The sequence below is a fragment of the Scleropages formosus genome, chromosome 6 (assembly GCF_900964775.1).
Source record: "Scleropages formosus chromosome 6, fSclFor1.1, whole genome shotgun sequence".
Classification (NCBI taxonomy): domain Eukaryota; kingdom Metazoa; phylum Chordata; class Actinopteri; order Osteoglossiformes; family Osteoglossidae; genus Scleropages; species Scleropages formosus.
In genome coordinates, this window is record NC_041811.1 from 4,435,512 (window position 1) to 4,457,497 (window position 21,986).

General features: G+C 41.9%; 3 protein-coding genes across 6 annotated transcripts; 2 read left to right on the top strand and 1 right to left on the bottom strand.

The window, feature by feature from the left end:
- On the top strand, nt 1-8,666 carry wdr45 (WD repeat domain 45). Its single transcript, XM_018734418.1, has 11 exons — nt 1-124; nt 305-413; nt 3,605-3,679; nt 4,201-4,305; nt 4,646-4,751; nt 4,886-4,980; nt 5,073-5,152; nt 6,392-6,600; nt 6,725-6,826; nt 6,951-7,096; nt 8,407-8,666. Exons 1-11 carry the CDS (start codon nt 122-124, stop codon nt 8,514-8,516), a joined length of 1,140 nt encoding a protein of 379 aa, XP_018589934.1. The 5' UTR covers nt 1-121; the 3' UTR covers nt 8,517-8,666.
- Nucleotides 8,667-9,069: 403 nt separating this feature from the next.
- LOC108923564 (ras-related protein rab7) lies at nt 9,070-14,268 on the top strand. Of its 3 annotated transcripts, XM_018734406.2 has the most exons (6): nt 9,070-9,210; nt 9,804-9,867; nt 10,095-10,221; nt 10,825-11,043; nt 12,063-12,191; nt 12,518-14,267. In XM_018734406.2, the coding sequence occupies exons 2-6, from the start codon at nt 9,815-9,817 to the stop codon at nt 12,605-12,607; spliced, it is 618 nt and encodes a 205-aa protein (XP_018589922.1). In that variant the 5' UTR covers nt 9,070-9,210; nt 9,804-9,814; the 3' UTR covers nt 12,608-14,267. The 3 variants fall into 3 exon arrangements, with proteins under 3 accessions (XP_018589922.1, XP_029108946.1, XP_029108947.1); XM_029253114.1 differs by lacking the exon at nt 9,070-9,210 and having other exon boundaries at nt 9,810-9,867; nt 12,518-14,268; XM_029253113.1 differs by lacking the exon at nt 12,518-14,267 and having other exon boundaries at nt 10,825-12,145.
- A 707-nt stretch (nt 14,269-14,975) lies between these two features.
- Nucleotides 14,976-16,461, bottom strand: lage3 (L antigen family member 3). 2 transcript variants are annotated; one of them, XM_018734486.2, is made up of 3 exons: nt 16,371-16,461; nt 15,834-15,962; nt 14,976-15,752 (listed from the first exon to the last, which is right to left on the bottom strand). In XM_018734486.2, exons 1-3 carry the CDS (start codon nt 16,442-16,444, stop codon nt 15,638-15,640), a joined length of 318 nt encoding a protein of 105 aa, XP_018590002.1. In that variant the 5' UTR covers nt 16,445-16,461; the 3' UTR covers nt 14,976-15,637. The 2 variants fall into 2 exon arrangements, with proteins under 2 accessions (XP_018590002.1, XP_018590001.1); XM_018734485.2 differs by having other exon boundaries at nt 15,834-15,965; nt 16,371-16,447.
- Nucleotides 16,462-21,986: the final 5,525 nt, after the last annotated feature.

The following is a 21,986-nucleotide window of genomic DNA, read 5'->3' on the forward strand; positions in this document are numbered from 1 at the left end:
GCGTCGTACGTCATTGAGAGCGAAAACAACAACAACAAGAGGGCTGATGTCGCTGTTTAACAAAGCGTCTTTAAAGCTTCACGGAAACCTTTGTTTTGCCCCGATGTAATTGGTATTTTTTATGGTAAGTTCTGTTAATCTTAGCGCTAAGTCTGGCCACCTTCCTGGTAATGTGAGTTGTACCTCTGAGTAGTTCTGCTACATGCTGCTCTCCTGTCAGTGTCAAGTAAGTTACGAAAAATGAATCCGTGGAGGCTCCGTTCCTCAGACTCAGTCTGTGTGCTTGTGCTCTCGGCCTTTCCAGGTGGAGTGGGAGCAGGACCACGTACAGACAGACAGACAGACAGATTACTGGACAGTAGCCATGGCTCAGCAGCGCGGGGTCAACAGCCTGCAGTTCAACCAGGACCAGAGTATGGGCATGATCATAGACATCTTAGGACATGTCATGGAGAATTTTATGATCTCCTTCTCCTCCTTTCTCCTCCCCTCCCCTGTAGACCCTGACTCTAAGTCTTTAAATGACCCTGCAGGAGCTCTTTACGTGTGTGCTTGAGATTCTTCTTCTTAATTTCATTATCATAATCATTATTATTGTTGTTAATAATAATAATAATAATAATAATAATTAATAATAAGAATGAGTTTAGCTGAACTGATCAGAAAACAATTAACAGAAAGTCTGATTTGTCCCCATTTATTTCCTAAACTACAGCCTTTGGTTTTGAAAAAAACAAACCTTTTTTAGTGATTTCATGGTTTGTAGGTTAGTTACTCTTACATTTGTGGTAAAGAAATGTACAGTTTTATGTATGCAGAAGTTTTGGCACCCCTGGCCAAATTACATATTTAGTTAATTTTGCAATGAAATGTAATGAAACTGCTGCAGGAAACAGTGTGTTAAAAAGCAGCATATTTGCAAATTTTATTGCACAGTTACTTTTAAATTCATGAATTTTAAGTCATGGGAAAAAAGAAAATTGTAATTGTGGCATGCGCAAAAGTTTGGACACCCTTCCACTTGTCTAGTGATATTTTTTTTTTTTTTTTTTCAAGGTCCCTGACCCTAATAACCTCATTATGGCTTAATAGCATTATGCCTTAACGTTAGGAGTCGTCAACTGTTGACAGTTGCAGAGCTTAATAAATTCCTTGACGCTCCAAACTTTGGGTTCTCACTCAGCAGCCATGGGCTCGTCCAAGCAACTGAGTGAGCATCTGAAAATGAAGCTAATTGATGCCTGCAAAACGGGATGGCTATAAAAAGATTGCAAAATGTTTGTAGCTCGCAATTTCTACTGTCTGTAATGTCATCAAATAATGGCAGTGAGGGAGAACTGAACAAGTCAAGGCAAGGTCTAGAAGACAAAGAAAATGTTCTGAGAGGACTGCCCGTATACTGGCCAGAAAGACAAACCCTCAGATGGCTGCAAAGGACCTGCAGGAATGTTTGGCTGACACAGGAGTGGTGATGCATCATTCCACGGTGCAGTGTTGCTTGCACAAACATGATCTGCATGGAAGAGTCATCGGGAGGAAGCCTTACATGCGACCTCATCATAAAAATCAGTGTCTGAGGTATGCAAAACAGAATCTACACAAGCCAGAGACCTTTTGGAAATAACTGCTGTGGACTGATTAAGTAAAAATTTAACTATTTGGTTACAATCAACAAAGGTTTGTTTGGAGAAAAGAAGGAGCAGCATTTGCTGAAAAAAACACCTTGCCTGTTAAACATGGGGGTGGATCCATTATGCTTTAGGGTTATGTGGCAACCACAGGAAACATTAAACGGGTAAAGAGAAGAATGGATTCTACTAAATATCAGGAAAATCCGATGCCAATGTTAAACAGTAAGCAAAAAAGTTGTAGAAGCCATCCACTTTTCAGCTTCAGCAAGACAATGATCCCAAACATACCTCAAAAGCCACCTTGAGCTACTTGGAGAAAAACAAGCTGAAGGTTTTGGAATAGTCCTCTCACAATCCCTTGACTTAAACATAATTTTTATAATCTGTGGGTAGATCTTAAACATGCTGTCAATGCAAGATGGCCCAAGAATATTTTGGGATTTGAAGTGATTGGCAAGGAAGAGTGAGCAAAAATCCCTACAACAAGAGATTTACATGCTGGATACAAAAAGCATTTACAGGCTGAGATACCTGGCAAAGGGGGTGTTAATAAATACTGACCAGGGTGTTCAAAGTTTTGCACATGCCAGAATTACTGTTTTCTTTGTTCTTGTGTTTCACAGTTTAATACATAATAAGTAACTGTGCATTAACAGTTGCAGATATGGGCAGCACAGTGCGTAGTGCTGCTGTCTCATAGCTCCTGGGTGGTACAAGAGGACATGGCTTCGATCCCCACTCAGTCTGTGTGGAGTTTGCCTGTTCTCCCTGTGTCTGCATGAGTTTCCTCCCATAGTACAAAGACATGCTGTTCAGGTTCACTCACTGTGAATGACAGAGAGTATGTTTCACTTATGTATGGATGAGTGACCCTTTGTAAGTAGTGTACTGTATCTAATATAGTAAGTCACCTTGGTAAATAAGGTGTGTGGGCCAATAACAACACTACACAGAGTTCATTGGAAGTCGCTTTGGAGAAAAATATCTGCTAAATAAATAAATGTGAATACAGACACCCCTCAACTTACGCAAATAGGCCGTTCTTCAACTCCTTATGCAAGTTAAAAGTTATTTATGTCAGATTCCCACCATTCAACATCATAGCATGCTCCTTTATACGTGCAGCATCCCTCACTATCATTTCACAGTCGATACGGTTAAACCTTGTTCTTGTTATAAACAATCTCTGTCCATTTTCGTACTTTCTTATTATTTTCAGTGTCATCTCCAAATGAATTGCTGTATGCTTGCGAGATGGTTCTCATTTTCCTTCAAGTGCATGTTTACCACCAGGCATTGTGAATAACGAAATGAGTTTAAAAAAAAAAGAGAAAATCACTACACTAATGAGAGGAGATGCATTCATGGCTAAAAACACACAAGAACTGGGAAGGTGCAACTTCCTGTTTTGTCTGGCTACGCCGACTTGCACTTAATGTATTTCACATGTTTTGTGTAAACACTGTCTGTAAATAATGTGTATCCTGAGAATTTTTTCTGTAAATCCAAATTTACATAAGTAGAGCGGTGTCTGTATGTTGTTTTTTTTAAACACTCAATTTCCTTCAGTAATTTCCTTTTTCCTACTTTTCACTTAGACAATCAACTAAATATGTAATTTGGCCAAGTGTGCCAAAACTTTTGCATAAGACTGTATTTTAATGCTGTGGTCCACCCCAGAGGTTCCCTTTGTGCATACATGAATGACTTGTCTAATTTATTCGACAGTGCAACATAATCATACCTGTGACTATAACCACTACATCACCTGTTACCCCATTTGAAACAGGTTGACTTTAAGCCTGGATTTGAAGGAGGTCAGAACAGGAGAATCCCTGAGGGACAACAGTGAACTGAACAAATGTTGTGAGGTGGAGAATAGACTAACAGGAGGTACAGAGGGGGGGTATGTTATAATTTAAGGTTTGAAGTAATCTCTTCTGCTCTGTGTCTCTGGACTTGTGTCCCTTCAGGCTGTTTCTGCTGTGCGATGGAGACAGGAGTAAGGATCTACAACGTGGAGCCTCTAATGGAGAAAGGCCATCTGGGTGAGGCACCCCACCCTGTCTACCTTCCTCATTTCCATTCCCATCTCAGTTTTCACATGTGCATTTCACACAGTATCTTAAAAAATATTTTCTTAAATTCTTTAGTTTTATACCTGTAGTGTTTACTGAGGCAACCACTTGTAGATATTGTTGTCCTTCTGCTCACAAATCCAGCCCCCCGCTGCAGATTTGTTCATGATTTTTCTTTTTGCTATTCAGGCATAAACATCTGCTATTAACATTAGTTAATGTTATAGATGTAATGGCTATTTCAGTATTTTGTGTGTCCTGCCATGCCTCAGATTATTATTTACTGTCATGTACATGATGGTTTTCTCACAAGTTGACTAACAATCTTAGTGTTTGTACACTAAGGTACTTACACTGATTTAGTCAGTTATGCAGCAAGTTAATTTTTACTTTTTGAAATCATGGATACTGTAGCAGGAGCAGTGATTTAAACACGGGTTGTTCATTTGCAAGGTGAGAACTCTAAACATTCTGCCCCCTGCTACCCACAGATCATGAGCAGGTGGGGAGTGTAGCCCACTGCTCCATGCTGCACCGCTCTAACCTACTTGCTGTTGTGGGAGGAGGCGTCAACCCAAAATTCTCTGAGATCTCAGGTGAATGTTGGAGGATGGGTCAGTATGAGTGGGTACGAGGAGTTCAGCTTTATTGCTAAAATGCTTTATTTCTTCTTTTACACGTAAAAGCATCAGCATATTTTTTATGGGTCCTTTGTATTTTATGTTGTCTTTTTACCCAACAGCTAGATACTGTATATAGTTACTGCTATACTGCCCTTGAGTGTACTTATCCCTAATTAATCTGGTCACAGATTCAAATTATGTAAGTGCCTATGTTATACTGTGTTGCTCCTGCTCTTGAGGCACATGTTATGAGTGACTGTTGTAGTCAGTGCTGTGTTTGACCGTGCTCTTCCAATTTCGTCCATGTGTGCAGTGCTCATCTGGGACGATGCTCGGGAGTCCCGTGACGCCAAGGACAAGCTGGTTCTCGAGTTCACCTTCACCAAGCCGGTGCTGGCTGTCCGCATGCGGCATGACAAGTGAGTTGCATGGCCACGGGTTCTGCTTCCCGACCGTGGAACCGAATCCTGGTCTGAAGCTTCTCATGTGATACTGGGATAGTGCTTTCTCATGGATTCCTCTCTAACTCTTTCTCTCACCTGTATACACAAAGGATCATCATTGTCCTAAAGAACCGGATCTACGTGTACAGTTTCCCTGACAACCCTGTGAAGCTTTTTGAATTTGACACACGCGACAACCCTAAAGGTATCCCAACAGGGTGACACCACCAGCAGGCTGTGCCATGATTGAGGCTCTGTTTGTCCTGAAGGGTCCCTCTCTTGCTCTCTCTCCATCAGGCCTGTGTGACCTGTGCCCCAGCCTCGAGAAGCAGCTGCTCCTCTTTCCCGGACACAAGTGCGGCAGCCTGCAGCTTGTGGTGAGGTTCCAGGGAGTCACTGGTTTATCCTTGTTGAATACTGCATCCTCACTGGGTCATAGTACCAATGACATGTAGAAAGCAGAGCGCTTATTGGGTGCACAGACTCAGAACAGATTCTGACTGGATGATGAACTTGAGGGTTCCATTTAGAATTAGCATCTGACAGCAGCTTGTTTGCTTAGTTCTGTCATTTTTACCTCAGTATTAGCCATGAAGCTCTGCATGTTTGGCACATTTGAGATTACACAAAATGATGATTCTAGACAGGTTTGTTCCATGCAATGTGATTAGTATCTTATTTTATTAGGATCTGTGAGTCTTGCAAAAATGGTTTATTCAATTCTGGCTGTTATTTGCTCAAAAAGGCATATAGTTTGATGTGATTTTTTGAACCAGTGACTTATTGTATTGACCCTGATGATTCCACTGGAGGTGAAAGCAACACACAGAATGTCACCATGGTGTGACCACAGTGAAGACAGCCTGATAGGAGTGCATGACTCCATTCCTGGCGCCAGCGTCCTGCAGGTTTCACATTGTGTTTAATTTAAATTTATTCAAATTTTTATCCGGATAGCACGACAGGTTTCTTTAGAAAACCCAAAGTCTGCTTTATTTCATCTCCACTTTTATTTTTCTACTTAACCCCTCTGTGTCTGAACCTTTTCCAATTAAGAAGACAAAACGTTGTTGGACTACTCTGACTCACCCTGTTAGGACCTTATTTAGGCATTCTAACTCAGTTAGAAGCAGAAGCAACACGGACACACTGTATCAGCATATGCACAATTCGGCGGGAGTGTCCAGTGGCAATCCTCAAAAGTCACCGACTCCTGGGGATTCACAGTGCCTTTAATTTGGATCTGATTCACAGCTGGAACATGAGTGGAAGTGACATATTCATTTGTTCTTTTCTGCTGTATGTATCTTTAACCTGTTCTCCAAGTTGATCCTGGACAAATAACGTGTGAGTCAGGGTAGTTGCTGGATGGGATGCCAGTCCAGTCATTGGGCAGTCACACACACTCATTCACTCATACACATACAAAGGCAATTTAGAGTCACCGAATCACCTGAAACCTGTTTTTGGACTGTGAGAGGAAACCGGAGTACCTGGAAGAAACCCATGCAGGCATGAGGAGAATATGGGAACTTCACACTTTTAGCTTTTTGAAAGTCAAAACCACCTAAGCCAGGCACTGGCGAAACATGTCCTCTGTCCCTCACTCCCTACAGGATCTGTCTAACACTAAACCAGGCACGTCCTCGGCACCCTTCACCATCAACGCTCACCAGAGTGAGATTGCTTGTCTGGCGCTGAACCAGCCTGGCAGCGTGGCGGCCTCTGCCTCCCGCAAGGGCACCCTCATCCGGCTGTTTGACACCACCACCCGCGACAAGCTTGTGGAGCTGCGTAGGGGCACGGACCCAGCAACCCTCTACTGGTAATGCCTGAGGGTAGAGCGGAATTCTCGGTTGTTCCAGAATGAAAGCGATGAGGAATGCGAGTATGTCTGTCCTGGGTTGTGAAAATATTCTCATCTTCATCTCTGTCCCACACCTTTGCAGCATCAACTTCAGCCATGATTCATCCTTCCTCTGCGCCTCCAGCGACAAGGGCACTGTGCACATATTCGCTCTGAAGGACACTAAACTGAACCGGCGCTCCGCGTAAGACCCTTTCTGTGCATGTGTATCTATGTGTTAGAAGTGTGTAAGTGTGTACTGTACTGTCACTTCCCAGGTGCTGTCTTTAGTGGGAAAAGTCACAGGTGTGCTGCCTCTCCTCCCTCAGGTTGGCACGGGTAGGGAAGGTGGGCCCCGTGATCGGCCAATACGTGGACAGCCAGTGGTCCTTGGCCAGCTTCACTGTGCCAGCTGAGTGCGCCTGCATCTGTGCTTTTGGGAAGAACACCTCTAAGAACGTCAACTCTGTCATAGGTATGGTATTGGGTTGGTGGGGCTATGCAACATAGTGTGGACTGTGATAGACTGATGGATAGGAACACAGATAGATAGACATTGCTTAGTTGTATACATAAATCGACAGACATGGGTGGGTGGATAAATTGATAGAAAAACTGGAATAACACAGGAAGAAAGAAACAACACAAAAATAGTGGATCTAGAATAGTAAAAAAAAAAAGTACACACATCACACATTTTCAGAACCGCTTGTCCCTTACGGGGTCACGGGGAGCGGTGGCGCAGTGGGTTGGACCGCAGTCCTGCTCTCCGGTAGATCTGGGGTTCGAGTCCCACTTGGGGTGCCTTGTGGCGGACTGGCGTCCCGTCCTGGGTGTGTCCCCTTCCCTCTCTGGCCTTGCGCCCTGTGTTGCCGGGTAGGCTCCGGTTCCCCGTAAAACAAAAAAAAAAAGTAGAAAACAGAATATTCATTATCCATTATTAATACCACTTATTGCTAATTGGTTCAGATTTTGATATATCCGGCAACATCGGTTACAGGTTATTGGGACACAGACCACAGCTGAAAGGTTACCAGCTCTGTGAGAGAAACACACTGTACTTTAATTTTCTCATTATTTTATTTGTTTAAATGTGAAACGTAGCCTTTATCTTTCTCAAGCCAGTCCATGCACGCTAATCAGCATTTCCACAACTAGCTAGCTGCTACCCTGTAGACAAGAGTTTCTTTCTGGCAGTAGGGATCATTTAGGGTGATTTTGGGGTGAATTTGGGATGGCCTTAAGTGGAATTTTTCCCCATGGAAATAATGGAATAAGAATTTAATTATATGGATTTTTCATTTTGGTTCGTTTTCATAAATAAATTAGGACCAATTTTGAGGACAAATTAGGTTAAAGGGGGATTTGTACTGACAGCTCATTGCCACTTAGGCAAAAAGAGGTTGATTCCTCTTATTCCTTACTTGGGACTGCTCGTAGTTTAATGGTTAGTTACTGCCTTTTGAGCCAAAGGTCGCAGCTGTGATTTCCAGCTGTAGTGCTCCTGAGTAAGGTACTTGTGCTAAAATTGCTTGAGTAACATTGCCAAGCTGTACAAATGGGTAAATAATTGAAGGTAGACTAACACTGTAAAAGTCACTTTGGAGAAGAGCGTCAGCTAAATGAATACATGTAAATATAATGTAAATATTCCACACCGGCAGTGTGAGGCCCAGTGGCAGGACAGTGTAACACACAGCTGTGTGTAAGTGAAAGGTATGACAGTCAACTCCATTGTTTCTTTCTTTCTTTCTCTCTTCTTTCCATGTCCCTCTGTCCATTCAGCCATCTGTGTGGATGGTACATTCCACAAGTACGTGTTCACTCCAGATGGGAACTGCAACCGCGAAGCTTTCGACGTCTACCTGGATATTTGTGATGATGATGACTTTTGAGGATGACTTTTGTACACAAAAGATCTCAAAAGAAAGTCTTCACTGAAGTTGGATGGGGGGCTTAGCCAAGACTGGGACATATGCAATGCAATACAGATGGCAAGAATGGAAAGATGAGAGAATGGACGTGAGATGCCTGCATGACTGTGAACCTGCTTTAAGTTAGTGCTTTGTATGTAATCAGTTGTATTTAAAAATGAGTGTTCTCTGTGAATAAATAATTTTTTAAGTATTGGCTGAGCCTCTAATATATATTTTTTAAATTTATTAATGAAAGAATAAGTTTTGGAATCATGCATCTCATTATGAATACGTGGTCGTTGAAGAAATGAAACAAATACCAAAATTCAGTAAGCTTATTTTGCGACTCTCGCAACAATTGAGAATTGTGGCTGAAAGTGTGCGCAAATCTCACCATTTTGGCTCCAGTTTATAGTATCTTTTAGTACAGCTCCTTTTCCGTTTTCGAGCCGAAATGGTGGCCTTTACTAGCGTCCCCCTCGCCTGGGTGCGGGGGGGGAATGTGTGATGTAAGCACCGCGTGACTCGGCCGCCATATTGCACGGGAACGGGAGCTGCAGAGCTTCCTGTCGACGGTTTTTTGACGTTTACGTTTCAACTTTTTTTTGTTTTATAAACCGTGTTTTGCTAGTAAACGGGTACAACGTGCTCCCGCGTGAAGACTGTTGAATCTGTGAGTATATCGTGGCTGTGTTATTTTTATGATGCCGGTCGTACGTTGCTGAGCCTGAGGTTGACAAAACTCAGGTTGTCCGGCATCATGATGATTGATGCTGATGATCATTCATTGACACTGACAGTTTTATAACTCAATACGTTTTAATGTTTCTTAGTGTCCCGAAGCTGCTGGTACAGCAGTCTGTTCATCAGTTTCTGTTTTCAAGTGAAAGATTAAAGCCAGTTGTTAATAAATAAGTATTGCACGGGACCAGACTAGTAAGACGCAGAAATATCAAACAGTGTTGGCAGTAACACAAGACACAGTAAGCTATGATGAGCAACATTAATTTGAGCTTGTCTCACATAGACTTGTCACCTAAACTAAAGTTTGTGGATATAATCCCCCTACTGCTGTAGTACCCTTTTATAAAGATACTTTTCCTGAACTGGTAAAGTAAAAATTATCTTGCTGTGTATAAGTGAGTCAAGTGCTGTAAATTCTTAAAGTGTCAGCTGATGACCAGATTAGTAATAATACTGGAGCAATTGTCAACAAAATCACTTTCATACATGTGTGTCTGTGTGTGACATGCTTCTGCTCATCAGCCTACTCCAACATGGCCTCTCGCAAGAAGGTGCTCTTGAAGGTGATCATCCTGGGAGACTCGGGGTGAGTGAGAGTGCTGTGCTGTCTTCCCCAATGCTTAATTGCATGTCTCACCACACATATTGCTCAGTTGGCTGACATCATCAGCTTTGATTACTTTAACAGCATAGGTAGTGTGCTAGAGGTGCGCTTTGGTCCTCCTTTAGCAACTTATCTTGTTTTGTGGTGACACTTGTCAAACTGTGTGTGTGTGTGTGTGTATGTGTGTGTATGCACTTTTGCCTCTCCAGTGTGGGGAAGACCTCCCTGATGAATCAGTATGTCAATAAGAAGTTCAGCAACCAGTACAAAGCGACAATTGGGGCAGATTTTCTCACCAAGGAGGTCATGGTGGACGACAGGCTGGTGACCATGCAGGTATGTGTGCTGCACTCTCCTCTCCACCTTTCCATTTAAATTTATTAATATATCAGATTGTTTTCTCCAACGTTATCTACAATTCAGAGTAAACAGAAGTGCGTCAATGTAAGACCTTTAGACACAGACACAGGACTCTTGATGCGAAGCTGGTGTGTCTGAGAACGCGGTGTTACTGTTCACATCCTTCAAGGAGCTGCTTATAGAAGTGACTTTCAAATAGCAAACACATAGATAATCATAGCAAAGGGTGTTTCAGTTATGCAGTTGTGTACAGATCAGGAGAGAAATGGATCTGAAAGAGATGAGTTTGATAACCTCTTTGAGTTCTGGGAAGGATTCAGCAGCTCTGAGGGAGTTTGTTCCACCATCACGGCTAAAACACTTTTGATTTTTACGTTTTGTAACGTGTTGCAGCCCATGATGTCCTTGTGTATTGCAGGGTTTATCGGATTTTGACAGAATCTTGTAGAATGTTTCACTTTTAACCTATAATGTGGTAACTCCATACATATGAGGCAAAAATGCAAAGTGCACTCTGATCTGCTCATGAGCAGTTCCTTCCTGCTGAGTGACTTCACATAGCCTTGTGTGGGTTGCCAGATCTGGGACACAGCCGGTCAGGAGCGGTTCCAGTCGCTGGGCGTTGCCTTTTACCGTGGTGCGGACTGCTGCGTGCTGGTGTATGATGTGACAGCGCCCAACACCTTCAAGACGCTGGACAGCTGGAGGGATGAGTTCCTGATTCAGGCCAGCCCTCGTGACCCAGAGAACTTCCCCTTTGTGGTACTGGGCAACAAGATTGATCTGGAGAACAGGCAGGTGTGTGGACAAGACCCCTCGTCTGGCCACAGTACTGTGTTAATGGCATTGTGGTACTTTTGCGTGCTATTCAGTCCTGTACTTAATTGGATATGGAGGAGCTACTGGATTATTGATCTGATTAAGAGCAGTCAGCTTGTGACTCAAATTAACAAGGACCTGGGAACATGAAGGATGTTTGTTTCCAGGAGGGGTCCTGCTGTCTTGTCCACAGAAGGGGTCCTGCTGTTGCTTTGGTCATTTTTACAGTATTAGTTCAGGGTAAATACCTTAATCAAGGGTTTTACAGAAACAGTTTGAGTGTGGGAGGTGATTATAACCACTGTGCAAGTTTCTGGCCCTGTGTTTTATAGTGGTGAGTGGTGTTTCGGAGAGAAAGTGAGAACATGTGAGGTTGAGCATTGCAAACATTGCTGAGCTGCCCACATCTGTTTGCTCATCACCTGTGGATACACTGTTGGTGGGAGGAGCTTCATGTTTGCGTGACATCCTCTGAGTGGGATTCGAATGCAGAGCCGAATCATAACATCTGAAACTGTAAAAACAGCACGTCATGTGCGGTGTTACCTGTAAACTGAGGACATCCTGCAGGTCTCCTTTTCTGTAAGTACAGGATTACCTTAACAACAAAGTGCTGTAAGGACCCAGAGATGGAGGGTGGGCAGGGCATTTTCATGTTTATTTCTACAGAAAAATAAGTGCTGCTTGCTTTTGAAAAATTTTCACCTGATGTTGTGCTCAGCCTTTCTAACAGCCAGTTGGTAATACCCTGTACTGTGTGTAACATCGTGCATAATGTTTTGCATCACATTTTTTTCTCCAGGTGTGGCATTTTAGGATATGGAGTTGTAAACTGAGGGTTGTTGGTTCAAGCCTCACTCCTTGGCACTACCATAATATCTTACCTCCAGTTAAAATACACATCTGTGTAACTGGGTCAGGAGCTGACTGCTGCTTTGCATTATGGCTATATCAGTTTTTCATTATCTTGTCTTTGTGTGTGTGTGAGTGATCTGCAGGTAACGACAAAGCGTGCCCAAGCCTGGTGCCAGAGTAAGAACAACATCCCGTACTTTGAGACAAGTGCCAAGGAGGCCATCAATGTGGACCAGGCCTTCCAGACCATTGCACGCAATGCTCTCAAACAGGTAAACCCACATACTCAGCAACAGCAGCATACTGACCACTGCTAGATGCAGAAAACTACATGTGTTTTCTTTAGGCATCTCATTGACTCAACAGGGTAGTGGGTTGAGACCCTTGAGTTCTACCAGGTGTTAAAACTCATACCCATCACATTGCTTTGAACCTGCAACCTTTCGGTCACTACGCTCCAGAGCTGCAGTTCTGCTTAGGATAGGTTTTGAAGAAGCTGGCACTTGCTGTACAGGGGTTTGAGATGCAGGTGGAGTGTCGTTCCCATCCCAGTCAAGTCACACCCCCTCATGTTGACCTGCCACTATATCTCCTGCAGGAGGCCGAAGTGGAGACATATGACTTCCCTGAGCAGATCAAACTGCGGGATGACAAACCGGCTGCCGCTAGCGAGGGATGCAGCTGCTGAACACTAGGACAGTATGAGGGTATAAGTGAGAAGAGCTTCCTGCTGAGGTGGGTGGGGCAGGGCCTAGCAGTGTGCAGGATGCCCCGCCCCCCTGGTACATTTGTTTAATTTTGCTGCGAACAAGACCTTGAAGTGGGGGAAAAAAACACCCTTTCTCTCGATTCTATTAGACTGAATAATCTGGACCTTTTTGCCAAGATCCGGGTTCAAAAGGGGCTCAACCCCCAGCCCAAAGCCGACGATTGACAGTGCTGGAAATGTTGATAACGGTAACTCCAGCTACATCCATGATTACTGTGATTCGTACCTGTTTTTCCCCATTATTTTTGTAACACTTTAGGAGACCGCCATTCCTACAGTATTGTACTACAGTATTGTACTTGGGTCTGATCCTCTTCCAGTCCACATGCCTTCACGTCTTTCATTTTGGAGATTTTAATTGTTGCTGCGGGTATTGTGGCATCACCATTCGCAAGAGGTTGCCTTAAGACCTGCAGACGATCCTGTTTTTTTTTTTGTTTACTACAGTAACACATCTGTAGTGCTCTTAGTCAAACGTATGTTTGACTTTGCGTGCTGCTTGCACATTTATATGTGTTCTTAGTTGACCGCTATCAAACGAGAGGTTATTACAGAGGTTAGGTGTGGAATGTAAGAATGTATGCCGTGGTGGGTTGGTTGGTGGTTTTGGGCTGAATCTGATATTAACCTCTGGGGTGAATTGAGGACCTGTACAGTTCACTGTTCACACCTTAGCGGTTTTCACACACAGATGTTCATCTCAGGTGAAACTTTTTGCACAGGGAACCACTGCCCCCTTGTGGATGTATGACAGATGATGCCAGTGTAGGATTGATCACTTGGTCTGACTCAGTTAAACCTCCTTATGTTGCCAGTGTTTGGGCGAGTGCATCATTCCATGTGGACCAAGCCTGTCTGCTTTCAATACCTACAGGTGGAATTTCTCAGCTTAGGAAGATCGAAAGTTTTGTTTTGTAATTTATTCTCCCCAGGTTTGAGTTTAATACACCCATCTTATTTTCACTCTATTGCCCAGTTTCTGCAGACTTAGCCCCCCTGCCTTCTTCCTTCCTTCCCTCTGTCCTCTTTCACTTCTTCCTTTGAGTGAGCAGCCGCAGCGTGCACTTTGACTTTGATAAGCAGTGAAAAGAGGCGGTCACAATCTGGTCTCTTCACTTTGAATTTTCACAGGCCAACCAGGTCTGCTGGGTTCACTGTTGTTTTGACACCAACTCTTGGTCGTGCAGATGAAAGAGCAAATGGACAATCTGCACGGACTCTTACTGCGTGAGCTGTGAACACAGACGCCTTTGTATATTAACATTAGTGTAAAAGTATATTTGAAAATGTATATGAAATCCTGCTCTGATTTTATATTTCTGTTAGTCATTTAAATTACATATCTAGATAGGAACTGTCCAATTTCAACACAAGATTAAATAAAAGGTACCTTGATGATACCGATTTTCATATGTGCCTTACATTTTTCACCCATGCTGCCCTTGTCCTTATGTGTGGGTTAAATTAATAATGTTCCATTCTGAAATGAAATTTTATTCTACCATTTACCATCTTCCTAGTAGGAAGGCAGTGTTCTAATTCAGTGAAATGTGAAAGTGAAAGAGGGGAACTGGCTGTTACCATGGCAATGTTGAGCTTTCCAACAGGGTGAGTTCATCACAAAGAAACTGGGGTAAAAATGAAGAGTAGTTTTCTGTAGTGTTATACAGCAGAATGTTATATGTAGTACAAATACCTCCCTTTTCAGTCCAGTTTTGTTGACAAACACCATTTGTAATCCTGAGAATCCTTCACAGACTATGTACTCCATCACCTTACAAATGTGGGACCATGACTCTTCAAAAATCCAGTTACTTTTTCACAAATCATGATACATCTTTATTAAAACTGATTCTGTTGGCTTTCTGTAAAAACTTGACTATAGGTATAACCTAAAGAACTTCTCCATGAGCCTCATTTCATTTCCATAATCAGTTGATAGTGCAGGAGTTAGCGTTGCTTCCTTTGGACCCAAAGGTCACAGGTTTGAATCGCACCTCCAGCTGTTGTACCCTTGAGCAAGGTACTTACCTTAAATTGTTCCAGTAAAAAAAAAATTAGCTGTATAAATGGGTAAGTTGTTTTGGGGGAGGGGAAGCATCAGCTAAATAAATATTTAACATTAAAACTAAATAATATAAAAATGTGTGGTGTCCTATGCAAGTCCAACTGCTGACAGATTCACCCAACATGTCCAGTGCTTGCTGTCTTGTGACTGAGTGTTGTCCCTCAGTGTTGGCAAACTGTAAACACTGGAAATAAGTTGAATCACGGTCATACACTGCTATTTTAAGTATACTCTTTACTGTCAGCTGTTGGCAGGTTGCATTCAGTCCACTGTAGACTGCAATTTTCAAAAAAAAAAAATACACAGTCTGAAACCACTTGTCTCAATCATGGTTGCTGTGAACCAGAGCCTAACCCAGAAACACAGGGCACAAGGCTGGAGGGGGAGGGGATGGCAGTCTGTCACAAGGCACCACTAGCAGGACTTGAACCCCAGACCTGCCAGAGAGTGGGCCCTGGCAAAGCCCACTGTGCCACTGCACTCCCTTTTAAAAACAGATTTAAGTAAAATGTTTATCTTCCTTAACTCAATTATCTGTAACAGGTAGGGCCTTTTTAAACCTCAAGCGTAATTTAGCACACATCAGCAAGTATGGAAAATGATCCAGAAAATCATGCAGAGAACTATGTAGCCAAGTTTTTTGAAACATCACAACTCCCACAACAGATTTTCTATGTACATTTCCAGATGATACAAGAATGATGCAAATTTGGCACAGTGACAATCACATGTATATTTTCACCATAACCAATTAGCAAACCACATCAACAGTTTAATATGACTAAACCCTTTTAAAAAATGTACAATTAAAAAAAAAAAAAAAAAAAAAAAAGATACTGTGCTTGATGTAAACGAAAAGAGAAGGCCTTGTTCACACCCCATCAGAGTGGCACTGACGGCCCAAACTGCTCCATGGTCTCCAGCACCAGCGCCAGGTTGTCCAAGAAGGAGCCCACAGATACCCGCAGGATGCGTGCCTCGTCTGCCGTCCACCTCCTGCCCCAGACAGAGGTGTAACATATGGTTAAGGCCGAGTAGGCGCTGCTTGGGGGGTTAATGGGGCATGGGGGCACTTACACGCTCAGGACGTTGCCCAACGCCGACAGCTCCTTGGTGATGCCACCCTTGCGTGGCTCGCGGTCGGGGGCCAAGGACCCCAGGGCGATGCTGGCCTCGCGTTCCGACGGCAGGGGTACGTGCAACACACGGCGGAGGGGGGGGCGCAGTCAAGGAAGAATGGCGTCACCAGCGTATGCTGTCTCACTCGTCATCGCGCTGCTAGTCTAGACTAGAAGTTTTAACAAACAAGCCTTGCACACTGCTAAATAAGAAATTGTTGTAACACGTATAGGCTCAGGCAGTGGCATTCATTCCGATCAGAGACTCGTACTTTAATCGCTTCGAAGGAAAATTTGCAAACTAAGCAGTAAATAAACACAATTGAATTTTCGAACTACTTCAACTCCCTCAGGTTACAGGTAGCATCAATCAATCTGTGTCAATGATCGTTTTAGCATTGCAACCTCTTCGTAGAGACACGCATAAGCTAAAACCTATCACCGACACAAAACTCCGCTGAATTCTAAATAAGTTTGAGAAATAGCAAAAGAATACAACTCCAGTTTATCTTCCTTTTTGCAATCTTCGCCGCCTCCACGCGCCGCCATTTCGATGTTACGTAGTTCCATCGCGATTGGTGGAAGTACTTTTGACGGAATCGTCCACGTACCGTTTACTCTTTGTCATGGTAATAGAAGTAATGCGCTTTGGTAATTATCAGAATGGATTGTGTGTGTGTGTGTGTGATTTCAGATTTTTAAAACTTACTGCAATGGATATCATGCATGCGACAGCTTTTTTTTTTTTTAAAGCTATATATAGGGTCATTTAAAAACTACATTTTCCAGAATTTCATTGGAGAGGCGTCCGTCTAGCTCCTGTTCCGACTTGCCCTTTTCAAAATTAGTTCCGGGGACGCCAGTGCAAGTTACAATATTTGGTTTCTAATTGTTGGAGGAACTCCACTGTGAACTCTGCCTTTTAATTGACTTCTTTTGAGACCAGTTAGCCATCTGTTATGCTCCCGCCCACAAAACATAACACCCACATTAGCTAAGAACGGATGAACATGTCCGAACACCTTCAGACTGTGAAACACCATTTTGTTAACCCTGTGGGTACCCGGATTCACACTGTCCTTGATAGAAAGTGGTATTTCCTCTATTGACTTTGAGCGGGATCTTGTTAAGACTTCACTGTTTTCAATGCATGAGTGAATAAGAATTTGTCTCGGTTATGTGTTGTGTGTCTGTTTAGGGGTGATTGTATAGTTTGTACATCAGTGTGGGTCTGTTGTAATACATCATTTTGCACTGTTCCATATTTCCACAATAGGTTATGTTTTTGCCTTATAGTACATCACAGCAACCAGAAAATGAGCATTTTATTTGTCCCACTCACAAGAGGTTCAAAATCATTTATCATAAGCCAGAAGGTTCTTGGTTCTGGCTCCAGTGAGGTTGAATGAGCTTCCTCTCTCACTCAGCACTGCTGAATCCCCCTCAAGATTCAAGAAAACTTTCAAAATACAGCTTGAGTGGAAAAAAACTGCTTTTGTGTCTCTTTTAAATATACATATGTATATTTAAAAGAGACACAAAAGCAGTTTTATATATAATATATATACATATATATATATATATATATATATTTTTTTTTTTTTTCTGCATTGCTTCCCAAGATAGAGGGATTGGAACAAGTGATACTTAGGCTGGAAAGGGTCAGGTTGATATTACCTGCACAATTTCAGGTCCTAGAGTTATAAAACTGAGTGGAGTTTGAACTTGCATCAAATTGCATAGCCCAGGCACAATGAGAAACCGTGTCAGTTTGTTCAGTGAGTGCAAATTAATATACATGGTTTTCATTGATTTCTTTTGTCTTTATTTTTCTGTTTTCTTTTTTGTGTTATAGTTTCTCAGGAACAAATTATTTTCAGAAGGTGAGGGAAGATTGTGTATAGCTTGCATCAGCTAAATAAATGGAAACTTTTTTCAAAACCTGTATAAGTCACAGTATATGATAGTACATGCAGATTTCAGTGAAGTCAGGCAGTCTGTCTCACTGTGACTCATTTCATATGTGATTGTGACTCACCTGGTTTCTGTTTGTCCAACTGCTCAATGTTGACGGACAGCAGAACAGAGGTTCCCTTTTCACAATACCATGTGCTTCCTGTGCATCCATGATCTGAGCGTATTGTTCATGTGACCTATTCAGAAACTTGGGTTTGTTTGGCTGTTTGTGTTTAACTTTCTTTTTAATGACTTCACTATGACTTTAATATATTGAATATGTAAAGACTGCTTATGCAGAAATACAGTTCTGATATTTGTCAGTTCATTTGACCCCTTGCTTCATGTTTTTTTGGAACAGTTTTTATCATGAAAAAATGTTGCATGGTCTGAATTATATGGAGGTGCTTCATACCTTTGCGTGTCCTTGTTCCCATTTATAATGTTTCTATATGTCGTTCTCCATCCATCCATCCATAACTACTAGTCCATTTCAGTTTCATTGAGGTCTATCCTAAAATGATGGAGGGCAGGTCCATCAAAAGACCATGTCCCACACACGTACACACACACAATAAGCAATTTAAAGTCACCAGGTCACTAAAAACACATGTCTTTGGACTGTGGCATGAAACCCATGTATGCATGGGGAGAACATGCAAACTCTACACAGACTGAGCTGGATTCAGCTGCCTCATCCAAACCCATGAGCTCGGAGGCACTGGGGATCTCAACAGGCTTCATGTGAGTTCAGCTATATTGGTGAATCTGTATAGGTTATACATTAACAGATGCAGTATGAAGATATGCTGAGAGAATGATTAATTAATTAAGTCATTCCTTGGTACATGGACAGAAGTCCTGAGAAAAGTAAAACCCAAGTATTCAGAGACAGAATGGGGAATTGAGCAGGGTCAGAAATGCGGTGACAGTTTCCTTTTAGGGAAGAAATGAGCATTTTCCACATTCATTCATTCATTCATTCATTCATTTGTACAGAGGTCATCTAAACCCTCAAACCACATTGGATCTGTTTTGTTCAGTAGCTTCACTTAAGAATATTTTTTTGCCACCCATTTTGCTGACACGTTTGTTCACTTAGTGTCAGGTTTGTGTACTGAGCTACTTACAGACTGTTACAGTGCAATATTTTTATTCACTTGGTGATGTTCCAGTGTTGCCTGGGCCTGGTAGGGTGCTACAAGTTAAACCAGACTTCGCCAACCAAACGCCTGATACAGAACCCCAGTTTACTCACATTTTTTTACTATTTGCCACTATTATCACTGTTTATGCAGTAGTAGATCCTTAAACTGGCCTGCCTTCCCGTCGTGAACACTGTCATAGCCTCCCAAGGATTCAGACACCACTGCTATGCTAATGATACCCAGCTCTTCCTCTCCTTTCCACCTGGAGCATCAGACATTTCTGCACGCATTGCCGCCTGCCTGTCGGACATCTCTGCATGGATGTCTGATCACCACCTCCAACTCAACCTCTCCAAAACAGAGATTCTTCACCTCCCAGCTGGCCTGTCCTCCTGTCACGATCTATTGATGAAACTGGACAACTCACTGATTTTGCCTCTGGGAGTGATGATTGACTCAGGTCTGTCTCTTTCTCAGCACATCAAAGCCACAAGTTGCATCTGCAGATACATCCTGCATAAAACCTGCAGGATCTGTCCTTATCTTACAACAGACTCTGTGCAACTACTTGTCCAGGCCTTGGTGATATCCCGCATGGACTACTGCAACTCTTTCCTGTCTTGCCTTCTAGCTACTGGCATCAAACCTCTACAGCTGATACAGAACGCTGCTGCACAAGCTGTGTTAGACTTGCTGAAGCGTTCCCATGTATCTCCCCTCCTTGTCTCTCTGCACTGGCTTCCTATAGCTGCCCAGATCAAATTCAAGACTCTGGTTATGATCTACTAAAGCATAAACAGAACTGTTCCCAGATATCTACAAGAGCTCATTGTTCGCTATAAACCAGCCAGACTGGTACACTCCTCCACCTCTACCCGCTTGGTGGTCCCACACACAATAAGGTCCAAAAGCAAATGCACAAAGGTTTTTGGTTCTGGCTCCAATGTGGTGGAAGGACTTGCCCCTCTCACTCAGAACTGCTGAATCTCTGTCCGCTAAAAAGGGTCTTAAAACTCACCTCTTTCTGACTCACTTCACCAATGATCTCTTAAGTTTATGTAATGTGTAAATGTTCATGCACTATAACTTTGAGATCATGCCTGTTAAACAATAGATAAACCTTCACGCAACTACTTCTGTAATTTAAAGTAAATGCTTTAAAAAAATAAATTATTAGGAATGTGATTAGAAATCGTCGCTCATCGGATAAAGTTTTGTGCGATGTACTTGTGTGATGTACTAATGTTCATATAGTGGAAAGTAACTAACTGTACTTAGAATCACGTGTTTGCATTGAAGTCTCTCTTTCTGTACTGAAATGCACACATTGTATTTTCTTTCTGCTCGCTTTGGAGAAAAGCATCTGACAAATTAATAAATGTAAACGTAGAATGCAAATGTAGAAGAAATGAGAACTAGTGTAAAGGACCTTTAGAAATGCAGAGGATATAATTAGGATTTTCAAAGTCAGTGGCCTTAACTGTTTTCTATACACTTACACCTTGTGACTCCCATGTTGCAAGTTTTTTGATGATGTAGCAGAACAAACATGACCTGCCGTTTCCCTCTAGAACTATAGACAGCACTAAAAAGCACCCAAATGAAATTGGTAACTGGGCCCATCTTAATTCAGCTCTCTTAAATAGTCTTTACAGTTTGTTTACATTTACATTTATTCATTTTAGAAGACACTTTTCTCCAAAGTGATGCACATCTTGCAGGAAATAAAATGAGTGCATTATTTAGGGTGGAGGAGCCAGTGTACTGCTAACCCTCATCTATTAAGACAAAATCTGGGTGACCTATACAGTGCTGCTAATACAGCAGAAATGGATAAATAAGGGTATTTTGCAAAATCTACTGCACCTGAGACCCACACCTGGGTTGCTTTTTTTGACAGGAACAGGTCCTGTTAATATCTCCCACTGGAGACTTCTACAGGCACACTATTTCGAAATTACAGTATATTGAATATAACTTGCTCATTATGTCAACTGCAGACTTCAAACATCAAACTAGAACATTTTGCTAATGCGTTTTGACTAAATTCCATTGGATAACAGGCTTACTTGCAAATGTTTTCTTATATGCCATTTTGGAAAAAAATCTTGCAAAATACACTTTATTAAAAAGTACAGGAAATCAATAATTCCATTTTATTCTCCATCCCCCATACAATTGCCAACCTGCATTGTTTTATGTTGTTCTCATTTAAACTGTGAGTAAATAAATATCCTGCCAAATATACTTTAACACTGAAATCTAAAGCAAACCAACATAGACATATTTTTAATAGGACTGACATAAAACAATAGCATTACATCCAACTACTCATCAGAAAGTACACTCCAAAACAAAACAAAAAGCCAAATGCATACATTTTCAAATAATTACTCAGAAAAAACTACTAAGGTATAAACAATACATTTGAATTTTTTATGTACATCTCAGCATTGCATTAAAGTACATATTGTATTAGAAAATGCACATTTTAGTAACATTTGCATAAGGGATTTTTCCCTGTAAATTCCAAACATTCATTCAGGTGTCATTGTGAAAGTTTATATTTGCACATTTAGTTTCACTGTTCTGACAGAGACCTTTCCATCAGAAAACTTATGTATACTGATATAGACAGGCAGGATAGCAGTTTATGGGTTAACACAGAAACACAACATGGGACCAAACTGTCAGATAAACAAACAAACAAACAAAGATTTCTAAGATACAGATTTGCTAGGTAGCAAAGAAATAAACATTATAGGGGCCACTTACAGAAAGAACAATACTGCCATAAACTCTCTTTGGAACTCAAGCCTGGTAAAAATGGCATGGCCCCTTGAGTCAAAAATATTCTATTGTACCATACAATCAGAGTGCTTTTTCTGTATTGGAAGAAAAAAAATATTTTTAAAAAAATCTAAAAACTACAGTTCAGTTTTGTTTGAATATATACATTCTTCACCTTTTTTTGCAGATGTTCAGGTGCTTAGAATTAAAATAGTTTG

Coding starts and splice junctions, on each gene's coding strand:
- wdr45 (XM_018734418.1), top strand. Junction 414..3,604: donor GCAGTTCAACCAGGACCAGA/GTATGGGCATGA, acceptor GTGTCCCTTCAG/GCTGTTTCTGCTGTGCGATG. Junction 4,752..4,885: donor GTCCGCATGCGGCATGACAA/GTGAGTTGCATG, acceptor GTATACACAAAG/GATCATCATTGTCCTAAAGA.
- LOC108923564 (XM_018734406.2), top strand. CDS start 9,815: ATGGCCTCTCGCAAGAAGGTGCTCTTGAAGGTGATCATCCTGGGAGAC. Junction 9,868..10,094: donor ATCATCCTGGGAGACTCGGG/GTGAGTGAGAGT, acceptor TTGCCTCTCCAG/TGTGGGGAAGACCTCCCTGA. Junction 12,192..12,517: donor CACGCAATGCTCTCAAACAG/GTAAACCCACAT, acceptor TATCTCCTGCAG/GAGGCCGAAGTGGAGACATA.
- lage3 (XM_018734485.2), bottom strand. CDS start 16,444: ATGGAACTACGTAACATCGAAATGGCGGCGCGTGGAGGCGGCGAAGAT. Junction 15,966..16,370: donor AAGGAAGATAAACTGGAGTT/GTATTCTTTTGC, acceptor CCCCCCCCTCCG/CCGTGTGTTGCACGTACCCC. Junction 15,753..15,833: donor TTGGGCAACGTCCTGAGCGT/GTAAGTGCCCCC, acceptor TGTCTGGGGCAG/GAGGTGGACGGCAGACGAGG.